The sequence below is a fragment of the Pectinophora gossypiella genome, chromosome 2, assembly GCF_024362695.1.
Source record: "Pectinophora gossypiella chromosome 2, ilPecGoss1.1, whole genome shotgun sequence".
Classification (NCBI taxonomy): domain Eukaryota; kingdom Metazoa; phylum Arthropoda; class Insecta; order Lepidoptera; family Gelechiidae; genus Pectinophora; species Pectinophora gossypiella.
Window position 1 is genome coordinate 10967662 of NC_065405.1, and position 17174 is coordinate 10984835.

The window sequence follows — 17174 nt, forward strand, 5'->3', positions numbered from 1 at the left end:
TACTTTTGTAACAGTGTCAGTGTTGCCAGCATATTATTATCAAGAAAAAAATACCTTGGATAAGTCAGAAAAGTAAAAATATGTTGTCTCTGATCTAATAAGACGGAAATTATTTTTTGGTTATTTCCCATAATTCGAGCAAATACAGCATTTTTTAGGACCTGCTTTTATCTTAAGTGCATAGCTACTTTATTAAAGAGTGCTAGTGCTTTGCGTGTCTTTATAAAAAGGTGAAAAGCGTTGAAGGAATGCCCGCCGCGCGTTCATGGGTTTATTTTATTTCAAAATGGCGTCAAACGCGTTGGTTCGGAGTGCGTCATAAATAGACGCGGTGCAAGTGTGTTAAAAATGGCTATAAATAGAGGACTTGCATTGAGATAGTTGCATCCGCTGCGACTAAAAATGTCAAATACAGTGATAACTAACTATACCGATCTAAATGGACCTTCTACGAAAGCCGACAGTTCTGTTGTTGTTATTGTAAACAAGGATGGATCTCTTTCTGTTGATCAGAATTTACTTGGAACTCTAATGGGTAAGTAATCGGTCACTGCCGCTTTATGATATACAAAGCACTGCAAATCTTATTAGTTTCACAATTATTCAGCCTTCGGTACATGCCAGTACAAAGTGAATCGTATTAGACGAAGCTACCTTCATAACACTTTATGCTGTTAATAGTACAAAATGTGATTATTTTGTACGATTTACAGAAATAAAAGATACCTATGATTGTAATGATAGGTAAATACACTACGTACAGTGGTATTTTTATTCGATACTTCTCAATTTATGATAACTAAATATTTTGGCGCCAAAATGTATTTTCATCGAATATTGTTTTTTCTTCAATAAGTTGAATTTAGAAGCCAGCAGTAAGCAAACACACGTTTATGATCATATTTTAGCGCAAATTTTTGATGTTTATTATAGGTACAGATGGCTCCCAAAGTGCAGGGATTAGTGTGGTCCGAGTAGGGCATGAAGGACGTCCTGATGACGCCACAGACTCCGAGAGTGATGATGACAAAGTTCCACATGTTACTCTTTCAGTTGATAGCTATTATGATGAACCAAACAGTATCATAAAATATGGTAATTCCTTAATTATTTTTTTGTAATATCAGTGCTTGTGATGCAATACCTTGCTGGCATAGATGTATAATTTATGGTTATTTGTTGGATGGTAGAAGTTTATTTTATTTATTTATTATTTCAGATAGTGGAGCTGAAATGTTGCAATCACTGAGAATTGAGACTCGCGAGAATAGTTTAGTGGGCTTTCAAAATGACCACTGTTACACTCCCCTTACATCACCAAGTCAAGGAGTACCACAGCGGAGCGACAGTTTTTCAGGTTACGATGAACCAATTCTTGAAATCACTCACACCCCTCCACCGAAACCTGTGCCGCAATCTAAGAAAATTACCATACTGGAACAACAGATCCTTCCCAAAGGCAAAAAGATAATAATTAATCCCTCGGAATCATCTGTTTTATTGAAAGGTAATGATATTTTAAACAAACCATTACCAGTTTCTGGTAAATCAAAACTGCTTAGTGATGTGGATAAAAGTTCAGAGAACTCCGAGTCTTCATCAATAAGTTCTGGTGATAGCATTCCTGATAGAGATTCTGATTCTGACTATAAGGATACTAAAGACAGATCACTAAGAAGTGTACGCAAAAGTAAATTGAAACCTCGAATATTAAAGAATGTGACAACAGGAAAAGGTGCAAAATTAGACACTAAAGTAGTCTCAAGGCTTAAATCAAATAAAAATATTCTTAAAAAGGACATAAAAGAAAAAATTCACAGTAAAGCTATTACTGAAAGGAAACAATCTGAATCAGATCTTGGAATATTCAAAGAAAATCTTACAGGTGATTTGCCAACACCTACTCCAGGTACAGTTGAGGTAGGTAAAGTTGTCTCCAAACAAACTCCGAAACCAGTGAAAAAAGAGAAGAAGACACCAGCACATGTTACAGCTTTGTTGTCTGATATGACATCATTATTTTCAACACCTGATGTTATAAGAAGAGTCTCTACAGATGGTAAAGTTCCTGCAAAACCTGAAAAAGAACCATCACCTGCTAAAAAGATAGTAAGTCTTCTAAAGACTCAGGAACCGTCTGATGCTAAGTTGCCTGAAAATCAGAAAGCTCTGGATAGTGCTTCAAAGGGTAAAAATATTCAACAAAAAACCTATGCAAAGCAGAAAGAAAAAGTTATGCCGGCTGACAAAGTGGCTAAAGGTTATGATCTCATACCACAATTAGATGATGCTAGTTTGGCTCAGATACTTCAAGATACAACAGGAATGTCATCAACATCTGCAAAGGTTCAGCCTAATATTACAACAGCAAATACTATGAACAGTCCTGGATTAGCTGGTCCTTTGTCTCCAACATTAGATTTATTGGGTGGTTTACAACCGGAGGAAGAGGGATTGACTGAAGATTTGTTGATGCATGTGGCACAGTTAGTGGAGAGCTCTGAGAATTTGCAAGAGGTAATAGACAAGCAGGTGCTAGGTAAGGTTGACACAGTGCCTGCTAAAGCTCCTCTTCAGTCCCCATTCCAACAAGCACAAACAGCTATGTATGCACAAACACCTACTAGGGCAGTAAAGACTGTTGTACCTAGAAAGGATCCGATAGAAATAGTGCGCCGAGATGGTCGTGTTATTACTCTGCCACCAATAGAAGCACCAGCAACTCGGTCATCTAAAAGGAAGAGTCAAATGGACACAACTGGCACTGCAGATGCTTTAACAACACCTACAGCAGCTCCAGTTCATACTGTGTCTGTAACACCTGAGCCTCAAGTGCAGCAAGTATCAAAACAGTATGTCAACAAAAAAACGCCTGCAAAGAAACAAGAACAAGTGGTACAGTCTCCAGTTGTTGAGAAACTATCTGCAGAGTCTCAAGAAAGTTGGAATTCAGAAGATGATCCAAACAGGTGTGTATAAATGAAGCCAATGTAACTTCCCTGTATATGTTGTAGCAATACATTTTTATGATCTGCATTACAGAAAATATACCACATAGTTTTGTTATGACATGTACAAACTTCACGGTAGCATTCCATAGTTCAGATAATACTCTTTTGATTGATTGACATTTGTCATCTGTATTATTTACATGTGAAATGTTGAATACTACAATAATAATGAAAAATCGGAAAATACAATTTAACACATTTCTGTGCAGGTTGTGGTGCATTTGCAAGCAGCCACATAACAATCGCTTCATGATTTGTTGTGATGGCTGTGAAGATTGGTTCCATGGTAAATGCGTGAACATCACCAAGGCTATGGGGCAACAGATGGAGGAAAGGGGTATTGAATGGAGATGCCCCAACTGTGTCAAGAAAACGAAAGCCACCCCCAAATCGCAAAATAAGGTAATTTTTAATAAATCTACCTAATAATATTAACAATCATTTTAGTTTAATTATTTTTTTAACTCATTGGCTTAATTTTTGTAAGCAGGCAACACCTCAAAGGAAAAGTGAGTCTGAAGATGTACATCCACCAATACCAACACCAGGCCTCATTCCAAAGGATGGTGGCTCTAAAACTGGTTGCATTGTCTGCAAGAGGCCTGCCCGTGCTAGTAGCATATATTGCAGTGATGCTTGCATATTGAAACATGCTCAAGACTCACTCGGAACACCTCCAGGTCCTTCTAAAGCTGAAATTGTACCTGGCAAATCTCAGGAGAAACCAAAGTCAGATTCAAGGGTAAGTTGATTTCGCCATCAGCTGCATAAATTTGTATCTCTTTAGAAATATGGACTGTGATAGTAATATGATATCATTGACCGCATTTTCAGGTTATTGTCTATGAGCGTAAAACAGGGAGACTGTTGGCTGGACCAAATGCCCCAACTGCTGAGAACTTAAAGACATGGTTACAAAAGAATCCCACTTTCGAAGTTGTTCGTCCAGGAACTCTCCACACTATCAAACCAAATGTTATGAAAAAGAAATCTGTAACTGAGGCTAATAAAGTTCAGACCACTCTTAACTTTGAGAGAATACCGCGTAAATCTGCTGAACAGCCAGGTTTGGTAAAAACTCCACAATCCGAGGCTAAGGAGAGGCCTAAAATACTGTCGCCGAAGGTGGAAGTGAAGGGGCCCCCGCAAGCACGAACGCCCGTAGCAACTCGATCGCAGCCACCGCAGTACCAGGACACTCCAAGGCCAAGTACATCGAAAATGAGTGAACCCAAGAAACCAGTCAGAGCTTTAAATAGATCTCAATCATCTACGCATGATAAGGTGAGTGGATATTCATATCTGAATACCAATAAGTTGTCCTTCTCCTACTCGCGATCTCGTCTTAATTTTTATCTATCTCGCGAGATCTCTATTTTTTCGGAATCTCGAAGCATAATATGACGATCCCGTTCGAGATTGGCGGGATTGGGCGAATCTCCTTGAGTTATACTTTTTGTTTTGATTATGCTGATTATTTCGGGATCTCGCGGGATTGATATTTATAATCCCGCGGGATCTCGAATTTGCGATCTCGAGTCGGGATTGTATTCCCTAGTACTGATATATATAGATCAGTGCTAGGGAATAACTGTGTTGTAATTTAAATTTTAAAAATATTGTTCATGAATCATATTAGACACTAGATACATGTTGAATCTGTTTGTAGTTCACTCAACTGTTTATATTTGGCTTTGATTTTATGTGGTCTATTGAACTTTATAAATATATTCACGCGCACTAGAATGATGTAACAATATGTGGTCATAATCTGTGGAACATTTTTGACACTAAAATCCTTAGTAGTATAGTGACCTTGAGGATGTTTGTATGTTGATTATACGGCGTGCATGGCATACAATCGATAATTATAAAATTACAGGTTCCTTCAGTCTCGCCGTCAACTTCGCGCCGAAAAGAGGCTCCTGAATCAAGAAAAAGAATGGACTCTACAGAACCAATTCGTGAAAATGTGCGGAAATCGTTACAAGAACAGATGAGCATCAGAATGACTGAAAATAAAGGCCGCAAGTTCACAGAGGAGGAAATCCATCAGTTTGCTGTTGATACAGAGGAGGAACTGCATGAATTGTTCAGCAGAGATGTCGGCATGAAGTACAAGGCTAAATACCGATCACTCATGTTTAACATTAAAGATCGCAAGAATCTCACTCTATGGCAGAAAATTTGTGATCGCAAAATAACGCCACAACAGCTGGTGAGTTTGTATTCAATTTAACTTGAATGATTTATTTACATAATTTTAAATTTCAAACTAATTTAAATGTGAAATTGTTACAGGTTCGACTTTCTCCAGAGGAGTTGGCAAGTCAAGAGTTAGCACAATGGAGGGAGGAAGAGGCTAAACATCAACTAGAATTGATCAAGAAATCGGAGTTAGATTTGTTAGCAGCCAACAAGACTTATGTGTTGAAAACACATAAAGGGGAAGAGGTAATTTTAACTTCAAAAAAGTTCAATGTAAGTGTATCCTTTGTATTTTAATTTTAATATCTGTGATAACATATGTTTTTAGGTGATGGAAACAAAGGAATCCGTTCAAACAGAATTAGATCCAGAGGTTCCTGTTGAAGATTTGGTGTCTGCTCTGAATGATTCAACAGTGGGTGATGAAACCCCAGTTGATATAAGCCAAGAAAAGTGAGTAACATTAATTTTCTAAACCTTTCTCTTTATCAGAATATCGTACATGCTGTTACGTTTTAATGTTGTCATCCATTTTTGTTTATAAATAAAACTATATACGTTTCAGACCCGAGTCTTTAAGTAAACCTGAATCCAAACATGGCAGTAGCAGGAAGAGGGATCGGGAGAATAGTTCATCAGGTCGCTCCAAAAAGAGCAGTCGGGAGTCTAAACGTGACTCTGACAACAAAAAATCTCGATCTTCCAGACGTCGATCAGATGGAAAAGACAGAGAGGAACGCTCGATGCGTAGGTCAGACAAGAAGTCAAGCAGAGCTAGGTCTCTGTCGAAGGAACGGCCAAAAACAGAATCCAAAGAAAAGTCTGATTCTAGTGAACGCTCAAGGCGTAGGTCGCGGTCAAGATCACGGGCAAAATCTAAGAAGCGATCGAAGTCTCGAGAACATTCCAGATCCACTTCGCAAGGCCGAGAGCGGTCCTCATCGCGGGACCGTACGAGGAAGCAGTCTCCGTCTAGAGAAATCAAACGTAGGCGTAGTTCCCGCACTAAACATTCCTCTAGCACTGAGGGAAAACAGCGCTCCAGATCTCAAGAAAATGTTGATATGAAGAGTAAGAATGAGTAAGTATACAGTTCATAATTTGGGCTTTCCATATCCAGTGTTGCTTATACGAGTTTATGTAATTATATAAATGCATAGTCAATATAGTAAACTATGTTTTTTTTTTATAGTTCCACGGATTCTGATTCCATAGAGAGGCCAAAGTCTGCAATGTTGAAAGAGATTCATCCTGAATATGATCCTCATGAACCCATGATCACATCCGCATTCTCTGAAGAAGATTTGAGGAAGTCTGGGGGAGAAAGCTATGAAGACACTTACAAAAGTGAAGTGGTTGAAGATTTTGATGCATCATACGACCCTGCAAAGCCATTTTCTATTGATACAAGTGTCATATTACCTTCAACAAAATTCACAGGAAGACAAGAAAAAGTTTCTGGTAGGTGGTCCAATAAAACTAATAAGTTTTTTGATGTGTAAAATAGAATCAACTAAAATTAATACATTTATTACAGAAGCTGAAAGTGACCAAGAACCTAGCAGCACAGTTGAAAATTCAGCTGTAACAGTTTGGAATGGTTGCATCAACATGGTGGATGTTGCCAGGTTTTATGTGGCTGCACATGAGGTAACTAGTGCAAAAGAAATAAGAAACGACTATGAAGCGTCATTCTATTTTATATTTTTCTAATGTATGTTGTTTTGGTGCAGGTTTCAGGTCATGCCTCTGACTTAGAAGAAGATCTCAGCCCGGAATTAGACATTGTAGGCAGAATAAACCCAGACACTGTTTGGGACTACATTGGCAAAATGAAGCGCGCAAGCAACAAGGACATCATTATCCTTCGGATGCAGGCTGCGAATGACGAGGAAAAAATGCAATATATTGCGTTGTATAGCTATCTTAGTAGTCGAAATAGGTTCGTGTTGTATCTCCATAATCTTGTCACAGTTATTGCTAAGTTGATAAAATTTAAAATTTGCCTAATTACTAGAGGTTTTATTTTCCTTATCTTGAAATGAGTGAATGTATTGAATGTTTTGTGGATTTTAGGTTAGGCGTAGTAAAGGTGTCTAACACGACCGCGGTGAAAGATTTCTACATAGTGCCGCTGCCAGCGAACACGGCTCTGCCCTCGGTGCTGCTGCCGCTGGACGGGCCCGGCCTAGGAGAGGTCAAGACTCACCTGCTCCTCGCTATCGTCATCCGACAGCGAAAAAAGCGTCAAGCCTCACACATTCCTAAAGACATTGTCCCTGCAAAGGTTAGTTAGAATAATGCAGCAACAGGCAGTCACTCTGAATAATGTAAATAAATAAATTATCTTGTTGTTTCTTGACTATTCTTTACGCTATCCGTTTTCCATAATTTCCACGTGTTATGCAACACCCAATTTATATACGACAAAAGTATTACAATTTGGGAGTCAAGGAGTGTAAAAATCTTGAGACAAACTGTTAGCACCTTGTATACGTCACAACGATGATTCACACTTTGCATACTTTGTTATTAGCTAAGTATTGCGGTATTTCTAGTTGATTTACAACGTAATGTTAAGCTACGTAAGTGCTACAATAAAAATGGCATATTCTTTAATTACGTTAAAATTAGACTTGTGTATTTAAGTGGTTTTATTCGGGCAGTTTGATCTAGGTACCTACCTTCCAAAACTATTGGTGATATATTATTTTTTTGTTGGGTATGGAAATATTAGCATAATAGTTAAGAAACCAGTTTTATATAATAATGTTTATATTTTGTTAATTTCATAAAATAAATCAATATGCCTCTGAAATCTTGTTAGGAATAAGTTTATTGTCAGTGTTCTTTGTAGGAATGTATTATATACTGAATGTTTGGTCAGGTGGCACGTGGGAACAGAAAGCGATCGTATACGCCTCCTGTGGTGCCTCGGAGTGCCACTCCGCCCTCTGCGCGCCTGCCGTTGCCCACTTACACCTCTCCTGCGCTCTCTACGTCGGTCAAGGACAAGATAGCTGCCTCGTTAGGTATGTTTTCCATTATACGTTAATTACGCTTGTATAGAAATTACGTCATAACGCTACTGATTAGATGTATGTGGCATGCTTAAGACACTACGGTAAAAATGAATCTGAACAGTTTACTAAGTACTTACTAAACACAGTATTTGTTTATTTTACTTTTTAAGATTAGTTCAAAATCGTATTCACATTGACTACTGCGGGTATCTATAATAGGTTTAATAAATTATTCCAGCGGCCGCCGATGACGAGGAAGCGTACAGCCCCGGCTCGTCCAGCAGCAGTGGCAGCCTGCCGGCCGCGTCGTCCGGCGGACCCGCGCCCGCCGTCGCCACAGCCACCGCGCCTTCCGACAAGCTGCGCTCCAAGATGGAAGAACTCAACCGACAGATTGAAGAACAGAAGCAGCAAATTCTTAAAATGGCCCAGGCTGACTCGTCGGTTGGAGAGGTAACTTAAATATGCTTTTTTTGTTGTAGTTAATATGTATTTAATCCTCGGGAATCCAAATTAACTTGTGTTATTTAATTGTAATTACAGGACGAAGAAGCATATTCTCCATCTCGACCTATGACTCCCCCGTCAGTGGTTCCGTTGGCCGACATCGCGCTGCCCTCTAACCTACAAGAGATTCTTGCCACTATCAAGCAGCGTTCTGAAACTACCACCGGCGACGTCGACATGCGCAATCTTCCCTTACCGCCATAAAAACTAGAACCTTTAGTTGTTTAATTTATAAGCACAAGTATAGATTTATTTTTATGCAGTACATGATTTAGTAGTCTACTGTGTGTGAAAAATTGTTTCCAAGCATTTTTATCCGCCTTGTGCTCTGATTGTTGCCTGAAAAGGTCGAGTGGTAAATGTGTTTGTGTATATTTCTACTTTTGTAGATATAATTTTATTTTATTAGATTATAATACAAACGCAATATGAACTTGGTAATATATTATTCTTCAATATTAAAGTAGATTTCATGCAAGTTAAAAAGCAGTTTAATGAGTGCAATAGATGGATGTTAACACATTACTACATACAGAATCTATGAATGAAGAAAGATGAGTGCATAAAAATACTAATAAAAAATTACATTTTGAAATCGGATTGTATTCTGTATATAAATTTATATATTATTAGGTCTTTTAAAATGCAGTGTACAAAAAATATACTTAAAATAAAACTTTCGCTTAGTACATAATAGTGTGTTTTTATTGAGAAATTAAAATCACTAGGTTAAGGTAACATTAGAATCTTTCGTCGTCATAATACAAGGACTGCCTTGACTTAGCTTTTTTGTCTTTCATATTTAGATTTTTCATGCTTCTAGCTACTGCATCTTTAAGAAGGGGATTTTTAATCATTTTTTGCATAGCCAATATCTTGGTTTCCATAAGTTTTCTTCTAGGGATATGTCGTAATGCAAATTCCCAGTTTCCTGTCAATCTCAGATCCAATAATATTGGAACCATGTGGTTCATGTTCAAATTCTTCTTAGATCCAGGACCCCATTCTAAATATCTGTCAAGTGGTAACTTGGCCATTTTAAGACCATCTCGTTTTGCTTTAGCAAGAGAAAGTGGTTCATTGTTACTCTGTAAAAAATATGTGGACATAAGTTTCAGAACAAAATATTCGAGAAACAATAAAAAATATTTTTATACATACTTTATCAACCATACATCCAATGATATAAACAGCATCAGGGTCAAATGTTGTCAACTCTTCACGACAATGAGGTGTTAGATAGACTAATTTTTCTTTAGGAAAAATATCTAAATAGCTTTTGGAATGGATATTCATAGGGAACCAAGGTTCAGTTAAGGTTGGTATATTACGTCTCAACTGCTCCATAAAGACACTATCTTTGTTAACATTACACAGGTGAATATTAAAAGGATCTTTATGTATTCTGTTGTCTCCAAACACAAAGGTCATTTGCTTTGCAGCATTCACTACTTCACGGTTCACCATATTATCTTCATATGAACAGTCAATAACAATTGATTGACCATGTGTCATTGCTTGTAAAGCTCTGAAAAATAAAGTGGGTTATGAAACCTTCCAAATCAATTCTCTGGTAGGTACATATAAGTTGAATATGATTGTTATGGAAAGTTATTTACCTGTAATTGTCAAACATGTTAATTGAATGGTCCCGAATTCGCAGGAATAGTGACTGATGTGTGATGCTGTATATAAGATCATCTGGATACTCTTTATTCTCCTCTGGAGCTGATAATTCCAGTTCTTTCCTTCTCGCTTCTTTCTTTGCCTATATTATGAAAATATGAAAAATTGATATTTTAATACTTCGTATGAACAGTAGCTGCAAGATATCTTATTTATGGCTCTGCTCACCCCATTAGGGATTGCGGGCGTGATAATTTAGTACCACAAACTAGAACTAATAACTAACAAATAAATATAATCACTTTTTGGTTTTCTTTAGCTTTCTCTGATTTGAAAAGATAAATGAGGTAGTTATTCCTTTGATTTCTACTTGGTAACTCCATTAAATGTTTCCAGTGCCTGGTTTGCAGATGGTCCGGTGCACATCGTCCATCTTGCCTCATCACCTCCACCTCTAACATCAATATCCTCAACTTCTTCTCAAGTTGAGGGTCTCCTTGGCAGAGTTCATCAATCATTTGTTCTGAAATGTTGTAGTTAAATAATAGTGGTTTAAAAACATCATCTATATTAAAAGTTATATGATTACTTCAGTGAGTACGTACCAGAATCATCTTGTTCTTGAGAAACACTGTATTTTCGGCATACATTAAATTGTTTAACACCTAAGACGCGTTGAAGAGGAATAACTCTCCTTTGTTGATGTTTTAAATGGACTAGTAATGTTTTAATACAATGCATTGCGGAACCTTATTATATCCGGTCAGTTGAATACGATTTTCTACTTAAACGTTCTTATAATTAATTCAATAAAGTTGTATTTTAATTGGAAGAATCCTACTTTGTCAAGATATTACTGCATTTTTAAATATTTTTTATAACCTGCAAAAATCGCGGTTCACGTTTTTTTTTTTTTTTTGTTTTGGTTTTCCCCGAAGGGTAAGGCAAAGGGAACTATGCCCATACAGCCATGTCTGACGTATTTTTTTTTCTTGATGATTAATGAAATGATGAAAGGTGATGATGATGAAACCTAAGCCCCCACCCTCGGAGTAGACTCCTACTCCGAACCCCAAACGAATTAACTCAAAAGTCCGCATAAACTTTTGAGTTATGAAGCGGCTCCCCGGCACGAAGCGAAAATAGGCAGATACACTTTGTTCATTGAATACTCCAATATAATAACACTCGCGAATGTCTTCCGACTAACTTAATGCGATCATTAACCACAAAACACCACTTCGTATTAATTATTTAGATTACTCAATGAAGAAAGCAACTGTCCCGTTCCCGTTTCCCGCTGAAAAGCCCTCGCGGTTCACGGTTGCGGTAATCGGGGTATTCAAATTCCAAATGTCAAAATTGACATTTCTTATTTTTAATCGAAAATTAAAGGCAAATAAATGTAGTCCATATACAGCCATGTTGTTTTGTTGTCTGTTCTTTCACGGTTTTTCCTTTAGCGTTCTTTGGTTCTACAATATACCAGCAGTGGTATAATAATAGCTTCAAGAGTTCAAATTTGATCGCCTCACTGATGTTTTAGGAGATACCACGAATGAGACAGGAATCTAAAATGTTTCTACTGGAGCTGGCTTCCGTGCGTTAATGATTTAGGTATCTTGGATTAATTTATCGAACAAAATAATGTTTTTTTTTTCATAAACAGCTACCTACTAGTTACTACATACAACACTACTGTTCCAATATATGATAACCTCAAACTAAAATTTAAAACGTTTGATATTTCAAAATTCCAGAGAAAAGAGATTGTTTCATTTACTTACTGAAAAAACTAAAGAGGATCATACGTCTTGTTTTGTTTTAGTGTTTTAGTCTTGGATTTTACCCTTCGCCTTTCTTGATTACTTGTAGTTGTTATTGACTTATGATTTTGTGACTTGGCTTCGGCCTTAATTTTGAAAACAAACAGACTTGGCTTCGGCCTTAATTTGGAAAACAATATAAGACATGGTTTCGGCCTTAATTTTGAAAACAAACTAAGACTTGGCTTCGGCCTTAATTTTGAAGACAAACTAAGACTTGGCTTCGGCCTTAATTTTGAAAACAATATAAGACTTGGCTTCGGCCTTAATTTGAAAACAATATAAGACTTGGCTTCGGCCTTAATTTTGAAAACAATTAAAGACTTGGCTTCGGCCTTAATTTGAAAACAAACTAAGACTTGGCTTCGGCCTTAATTTGAAAATAATATAAGACTTGGCTTCGGCCTTAATTTTTAAAACAAACTAAGACATGGCTTCGGCCTTAATTCTGAAATCAAACTAAGAATTGGCTTCGGCCTTAATTTTGTAAAAATACGCCAGACTTGGTTTAAACCTTCTATGAATTTTATAACTAAAAATATATAAATAAATATAACACATGACTTGGCTGTATGGGCTATGATCCCTTTGCCTGTCCTACGGACAAAATAACCAAAAAAACTAAAGAGGATTTAATAAGCGTTAAAGTGAAATAAAGAGCCAGGCTGTATATGTAAGTACTTAGCAACTCAATAGAAGTGCTAAATTTTAAATTATAACCTATAAAGTATATAAAAATTAAGATAGTATTAATAGCTGGTCCTTCTTTTTTCAGAAAATGACTATTCCGGCTTTGTTCCGTCGCACTATTATCAATGGAACCATATATTCAGCAGCTGCACTGAGATTTGCTTCTACAGGCCCTGAGAAAAGGGTGTTTTTTGACGTAACAGCTGATGGCGAACCTTTGGGCCGCATTGTCATGAAGCTGAACAACGATGAGGTCCCTAAGACTGCTGAAAATTTCAGAGCATTGTGTACCGGGGAGAAAGGCTTCGGTTACAAAGGTTCCTCTTTCCATAGAATCATTCCAGACTTTATGTGTCAAGGAGGTGATTTTACAAATCACAATGGCACGGGGGGCAAATCAATCTATGGCCGTACTTTCAAAGATGAGAACTTCAAGTTGAGGCATACCGGCCCTGGAATATTGTCTATGGCTAATGCTGGTCCCAACACAAATGGTTCCCAGTTCTTTATAACTACTGCAGCCACTCCGTGGCTGGATCAGAAGCATGTTGTGTTTGGATCTGTTGTGGATGGTATGGATGTTGTGAGGAAAATGGAGAAGCTGGGCTCTAGGAATGGAAAAACCTCAAAGAAGGTTGAAATTGCAGAGTGTGGTGAGTTAGACTGAATATGCCGTATACTGTAGATGTTGTTAAATCAAAATGTAGTGTTGTATAATAATTAATTATAGGTAGTAATCAGTAGAAAGTATTTCATTTACATATCCTATCTAGTCCTTTTGTCCAATAGCTATATATCTTTATTTTTGATAAACTCCTGTTCTCTCCTAGGTGAGATAGAAGAAGCTATTGCTGTTGAAAATATACAGTAATGATTTCAATACAGCACTTTATCTGATGTGAAGAATACACATGAAGTTTTGTTTTTTATTGTTATTTCTAATTAAAACAAAGTATTTAAAATAAGTATGCAATTTATTTAATCACTAAATGCAACAAATTAGTTTAGGGAGTTGCTATTATCAAACATTTCACTGATGATTGACATAACAACTTAATTTGAATACAGCTAAGTCAGTATCAAGTCTTAAGACCTATTGTAATAAGGCATTTTTAGATAAAACACTCTCTTTCATATCAAACTATTCATCTCTCTTAACAATATGTGACAAAAATTTACAATGATGACTACTATGTCTTTTTACTTATAATTTGAGATAAATATACATATTGCTTTAAAATACTCATTTCATACTAAAATAATCTTTTTACAATACATAATTATAATAATTGAGTTCTTACTTCGAAACAGCAGCCCAAGAATTGACAAATTTAACAATTTAGAAAGATTGAACTTTACAACAGAACATTAAACAACTGGTCTGTGTAAATATATTGATAGACAATAAACATGATGATCACAGAAATTAAATTTGTAAATAAATACATGTATATCATGATATAATAAAAATAATTAAAAACCATCACACACATTCCGGTCACTAAAGAGAAGTTTGTTACCATTTGAGATCATAATAAATACATGAAAACTTTTATTTACACACACCATGATGTAGAGGTAAATATAGTGACTACAATTTAGTGGATTTGTGCTTTTCAATAAAATTTGAACATTGATAGTACTTACTATAGGAATGTTTTATGACTATGGTTGTTTATAAGTGTGTTGTGCCACTGACAAGAAAGATAAATTTTGTGCATGCAAATGCAAATTATATATAAGCAACTGTAACACAGAATAGAAATGGTACATTATGTATTTATAAGTAGATATTTACTTGTGGCACTATGTTTAGGCTTTGTTCTGTGATAAATCACTTCAGTCTATCAAAGTGATATCTACATAACTACATCTACATCTATGTTTTTGTGATATTTTTATTATAGCATTAAAATGAAATTTACAAATGTTACTACCAATACTAAAATGAACATCCTCTGACTTGAACCATGATAGCAGCTCAGACATAGTTCTGCAGCAAATTGCAAAGCATATCTTAGTTTTTGTTTTCCGACATACTGATTATTTAGAAGTTCAGAACATTATCTTTTGCATTGATCTTAAGTACATATACATACATTGTATAATTGAAACAATTAAACAAGCTACGTTCGCGTTAGACTTTTTGAGAAGGTATTTTTTATCTATAGATTTAGTTGATACCATAACATCTAAGAACATTAAGCCAGGTTTTACAGAGTATAACTAAGAAAGTGGAAAGAGGAGATAGTAGTATCTCGACACAAGAAACATTATCAACTCCAACCTCATAAATTTTCACCAGTCTTTTCAAATTAAACTATCAACTGCAGCATATTAGTCTCAGGTTGCATTAAGCGAGTTTTATTCTGAAATACGAAAGCAACTACTTTACGATATGGATCAAATCACTCATTCATTTATCTATTTCTAGTTTCAAAACTTAATAGGTCTGGTATTCGAAATGAATATTCAATTTCACTAAGTAAATCGTCTCGCTCAACCGTCGCCTCCCTCTGGGGTCGGTCGAGCGCGCGATATGAGATTCATCAAGGGCGGCAACCGCAGGGCGCGGCGGCGCTCACACGCGCGGGTCGAGCGGAGCCGTCGCCAGCTGGTCCACGCTGCGGCCCTTCTGCATCTGCAGGCTGAGCTCGTGCGGCTCCATCGTGATGTGGTGCGACGACGTGCGCTTGTGCTTCGTCTCGGGCTGCTTGAGGTCCTTGGAGCTCGTGCGGCGGTGGCGTAGCACGCCGCCGCCGTCGATAAGCCGCTTGCTCTCCTCGTCGACGCACTTGGTGAGCGGTAGCACGGTGAGGTCGAGCGCGAAGTGCTTCAGCTGCTCGAGGCTGATGTCGCGCGAGTTGGAGCGCGAGTGCACCTTGAAGTCGCGCGAGCCGCTGCGCGAGTGGCTGGCCAGGTCGCGCGAGCCGCTGCGTGAGTGGCAGGCCAGGTCGCGCGAGGCGGAGCGCGGGCAGGCGCGCGGCCGCTCCGGCTCGTCGGGCTCGTGCTGGCGCGCGCGCGGCTCCAGCTGGATGGTCTTGGAGTCGTTTCGATGGTGGCGCGACGCGACCAGCACGCGCGAGTTCTTGCCCCGCGTCGAATCCTGCGAGTACTGCGAGTCGGTGCGCTGTAGGGTCGACTTGTACTCGCGGGAGTGGTCGGGGTTCATTGGTTCCATCGGAGTCGTCGTCGCCGAACTCGGGTCCGAGGTCACGCCCGAGCGGAACCCGCTCGCGTTGTCGGTCGACGGCAGCTCCTCGAATACTGAGATAAGAATATATATAAAATTAGTTTCGACGTAAATTATCGATACTCTGAGAAATCCACTTGTATAGTAAGCAACTTACGTTTGTCGAGGCTGATGATGGAGCCGGCGATGTCCTTGTGCGGGTCCAGCGGCGGCGCCACCTCGAGGTGCTTGCGCCGGCGCACGAGCCACCAGTCCGCCATGAAGATGCCCAGCGCCACGATTTTTATGCCTCCACATAACCCCACGTATCTGCAGGAACACAAATGATTAGGATTACATTCCGAGTCACGCGCCAGCCCTTTCCGGGTAAGCAGACTTGCAAGAATAAATCAAAGTGGATTCATTTTACCACTGAATTGAAAAGATGGGTATGGCGAACAGGCAGCTAATTAGACCCATTTGGCGTAGTCGGAGGAAGTCTTATCATGTCACTAGATCAAAAAATATCCCCCTTCTATCTTCTGCTTTCTTTTAGATCAGTAGTAGATCAATAAGTAGACAGTTATTCTAACAAGTCACCTGTATCGGAACTGCTCGATGTCATAGAGTAGACAGCGGCCTCCCTTCTCCCCGCTACAGGATTGCTTCCACAGGATGCAGGTGGAGTCGATGAGGTTCCCGAACAGGATCGGCGCGGGAATGTATCCAAACAGACGGAATATCACGAACTGCATGCCCAGCGCGAACGAACGCTCTTCCTCGCTTACCGACCTGGGAAGCACGAAGGCGAATTATATAGTTCTACATAACAAGAACAAAAAAAATAGCCTATACCATACATCCCACAGTCTCACTGCTGGGCACAGGCCTCACCTCATTAAACCGGAAGGGGGTATGGAGCATACTCCACGCTGGCCCAGTGCGGGTAGGTTAGTTAGTCTTGTGACCCGGGACCAACGGCTTAACGTGCCTTCCGAAGCACGGAATCATCTTACTTTTTCAGATAATCAAGTGATTCAGAAAGTAATGTTCTAGCCGAACAAAGGACAGTCACAAAGTGATTTTCGATAGTGTCCCCTTTGGGAATAGA

General features: G+C 38.4%; 4 protein-coding genes across 7 annotated transcripts in view; 2 read left to right on the forward strand and 2 right to left on the reverse strand.

Annotated features, from left to right (window-relative positions):
• The first annotated feature begins 71 nt into the window (after positions 1-71).
• Positions 72-9443, forward strand: LOC126376390 (death-inducer obliterator 1). 2 transcript variants are annotated; one of them, XM_050023719.1, is made up of 17 exons: positions 72-535; positions 934-1095; positions 1220-2969; positions 3221-3413; positions 3499-3753; positions 3846-4295; positions 4894-5229; positions 5313-5465; positions 5548-5672; positions 5785-6300; positions 6412-6680; positions 6757-6869; positions 6953-7161; positions 7296-7506; positions 8107-8251; positions 8481-8695; positions 8786-9443. In XM_050023719.1, the coding sequence occupies exons 1-17, from the start codon at positions 403-405 to the stop codon at positions 8951-8953; spliced, it is 5403 nt and encodes a 1800-aa protein (XP_049879676.1). In that variant the 5' UTR covers positions 72-402; the 3' UTR covers positions 8954-9443. The 2 variants fall into 2 exon arrangements, with proteins under 2 accessions (XP_049879676.1, XP_049879682.1); XM_050023725.1 differs by having other exon boundaries at positions 3502-3753.
• LOC126376405 (mitochondrial ribonuclease P protein 1 homolog) lies at positions 9433-11275 on the reverse strand. Its single transcript, XM_050023735.1, has 5 exons — positions 10981-11275; positions 10678-10898; positions 10369-10517; positions 9911-10277; positions 9433-9837 (listed from the first exon to the last, which is right to left on the reverse strand). The coding sequence occupies exons 1-5, from the start codon at positions 11114-11116 to the stop codon at positions 9490-9492; spliced, it is 1221 nt and encodes a 406-aa protein (XP_049879692.1). The 5' UTR covers positions 11117-11275; the 3' UTR covers positions 9433-9489.
• Positions 11276-12068: 793 nt separating this feature from the next.
• Positions 12069-13638, forward strand: LOC126376293 (peptidyl-prolyl cis-trans isomerase-like). The gene is made up of 3 exons (XM_050023618.1): positions 12069-12164; positions 12817-12874; positions 12977-13638. The coding sequence occupies exon 3, from the start codon at positions 12980-12982 to the stop codon at positions 13556-13558; it is 579 nt and encodes a 192-aa protein (XP_049879575.1). The 5' UTR covers positions 12069-12164; positions 12817-12874; positions 12977-12979; the 3' UTR covers positions 13559-13638.
• Positions 13639-13846: 208 nt separating this feature from the next.
• Positions 13847-17174, reverse strand: part of LOC126376274 (solute carrier organic anion transporter family member 5A1) — a 51503-nt gene continuing 48175 nt past the window's right edge. The window contains exons 15-18 of one of the 3 annotated variants that reach the window (XM_050023597.1): positions 16664-16855; positions 16242-16393; positions 15845-16158; positions 13847-15811 (exon numbers count right to left, since the gene is read on the reverse strand). In XM_050023597.1, coding sequence (XP_049879554.1) covers positions 15473-15811; positions 15845-16158; positions 16242-16393; positions 16664-16855 — 997 coding nt within the window. In that variant the 3' untranslated portion in view covers positions 13847-15472. Of the gene's footprint in view, positions 16159-16241; positions 16394-16663; positions 16856-17174 lie in introns of all 3 variants that reach the window. The other 2 variants (XM_050023605.1, XM_050023588.1) reach the window with 2 other exon arrangements.

What these genes read in the sequence shown, in the direction of transcription:
- LOC126376390 (XM_050023719.1), top strand. Translation starts at nt 403, where the DNA reads ATGTCAAATACAGTGATAACTAACTATACCGATCTAAATGGACCTTCT. An exon ending in AACCAAAGTCAGATTCAAGG is followed by an intron (nt 3,754 to 3,845) that starts GTAAGTTGATTT and finishes CCGCATTTTCAG; the next exon opens with GTTATTGTCTATGAGCGTAA. An exon ending in TATCTTAGTAGTCGAAATAG is followed by an intron (nt 7,162 to 7,295) that starts GTTCGTGTTGTA and finishes TGTGGATTTTAG; the next exon opens with GTTAGGCGTAGTAAAGGTGT.
- LOC126376405 (XM_050023735.1), bottom strand. Translation starts at nt 11,116, where the DNA reads ATGCATTGTATTAAAACATTACTAGTCCATTTAAAACATCAACAAAGG. An exon ending in AAGCTAAAGAAAACCAAAAA is followed by an intron (nt 10,518 to 10,677) that starts GTGATTATATTT and finishes TTCATAATATAG; the next exon opens with GCAAAGAAAGAAGCGAGAAG. An exon ending in AACATGTTTGACAATTACAG is followed by an intron (nt 10,278 to 10,368) that starts GTAAATAACTTT and finishes TTTATTTTTCAG; the next exon opens with AGCTTTACAAGCAATGACAC.
- LOC126376293 (XM_050023618.1), top strand. Translation starts at nt 12,980, where the DNA reads ATGACTATTCCGGCTTTGTTCCGTCGCACTATTATCAATGGAACCATA.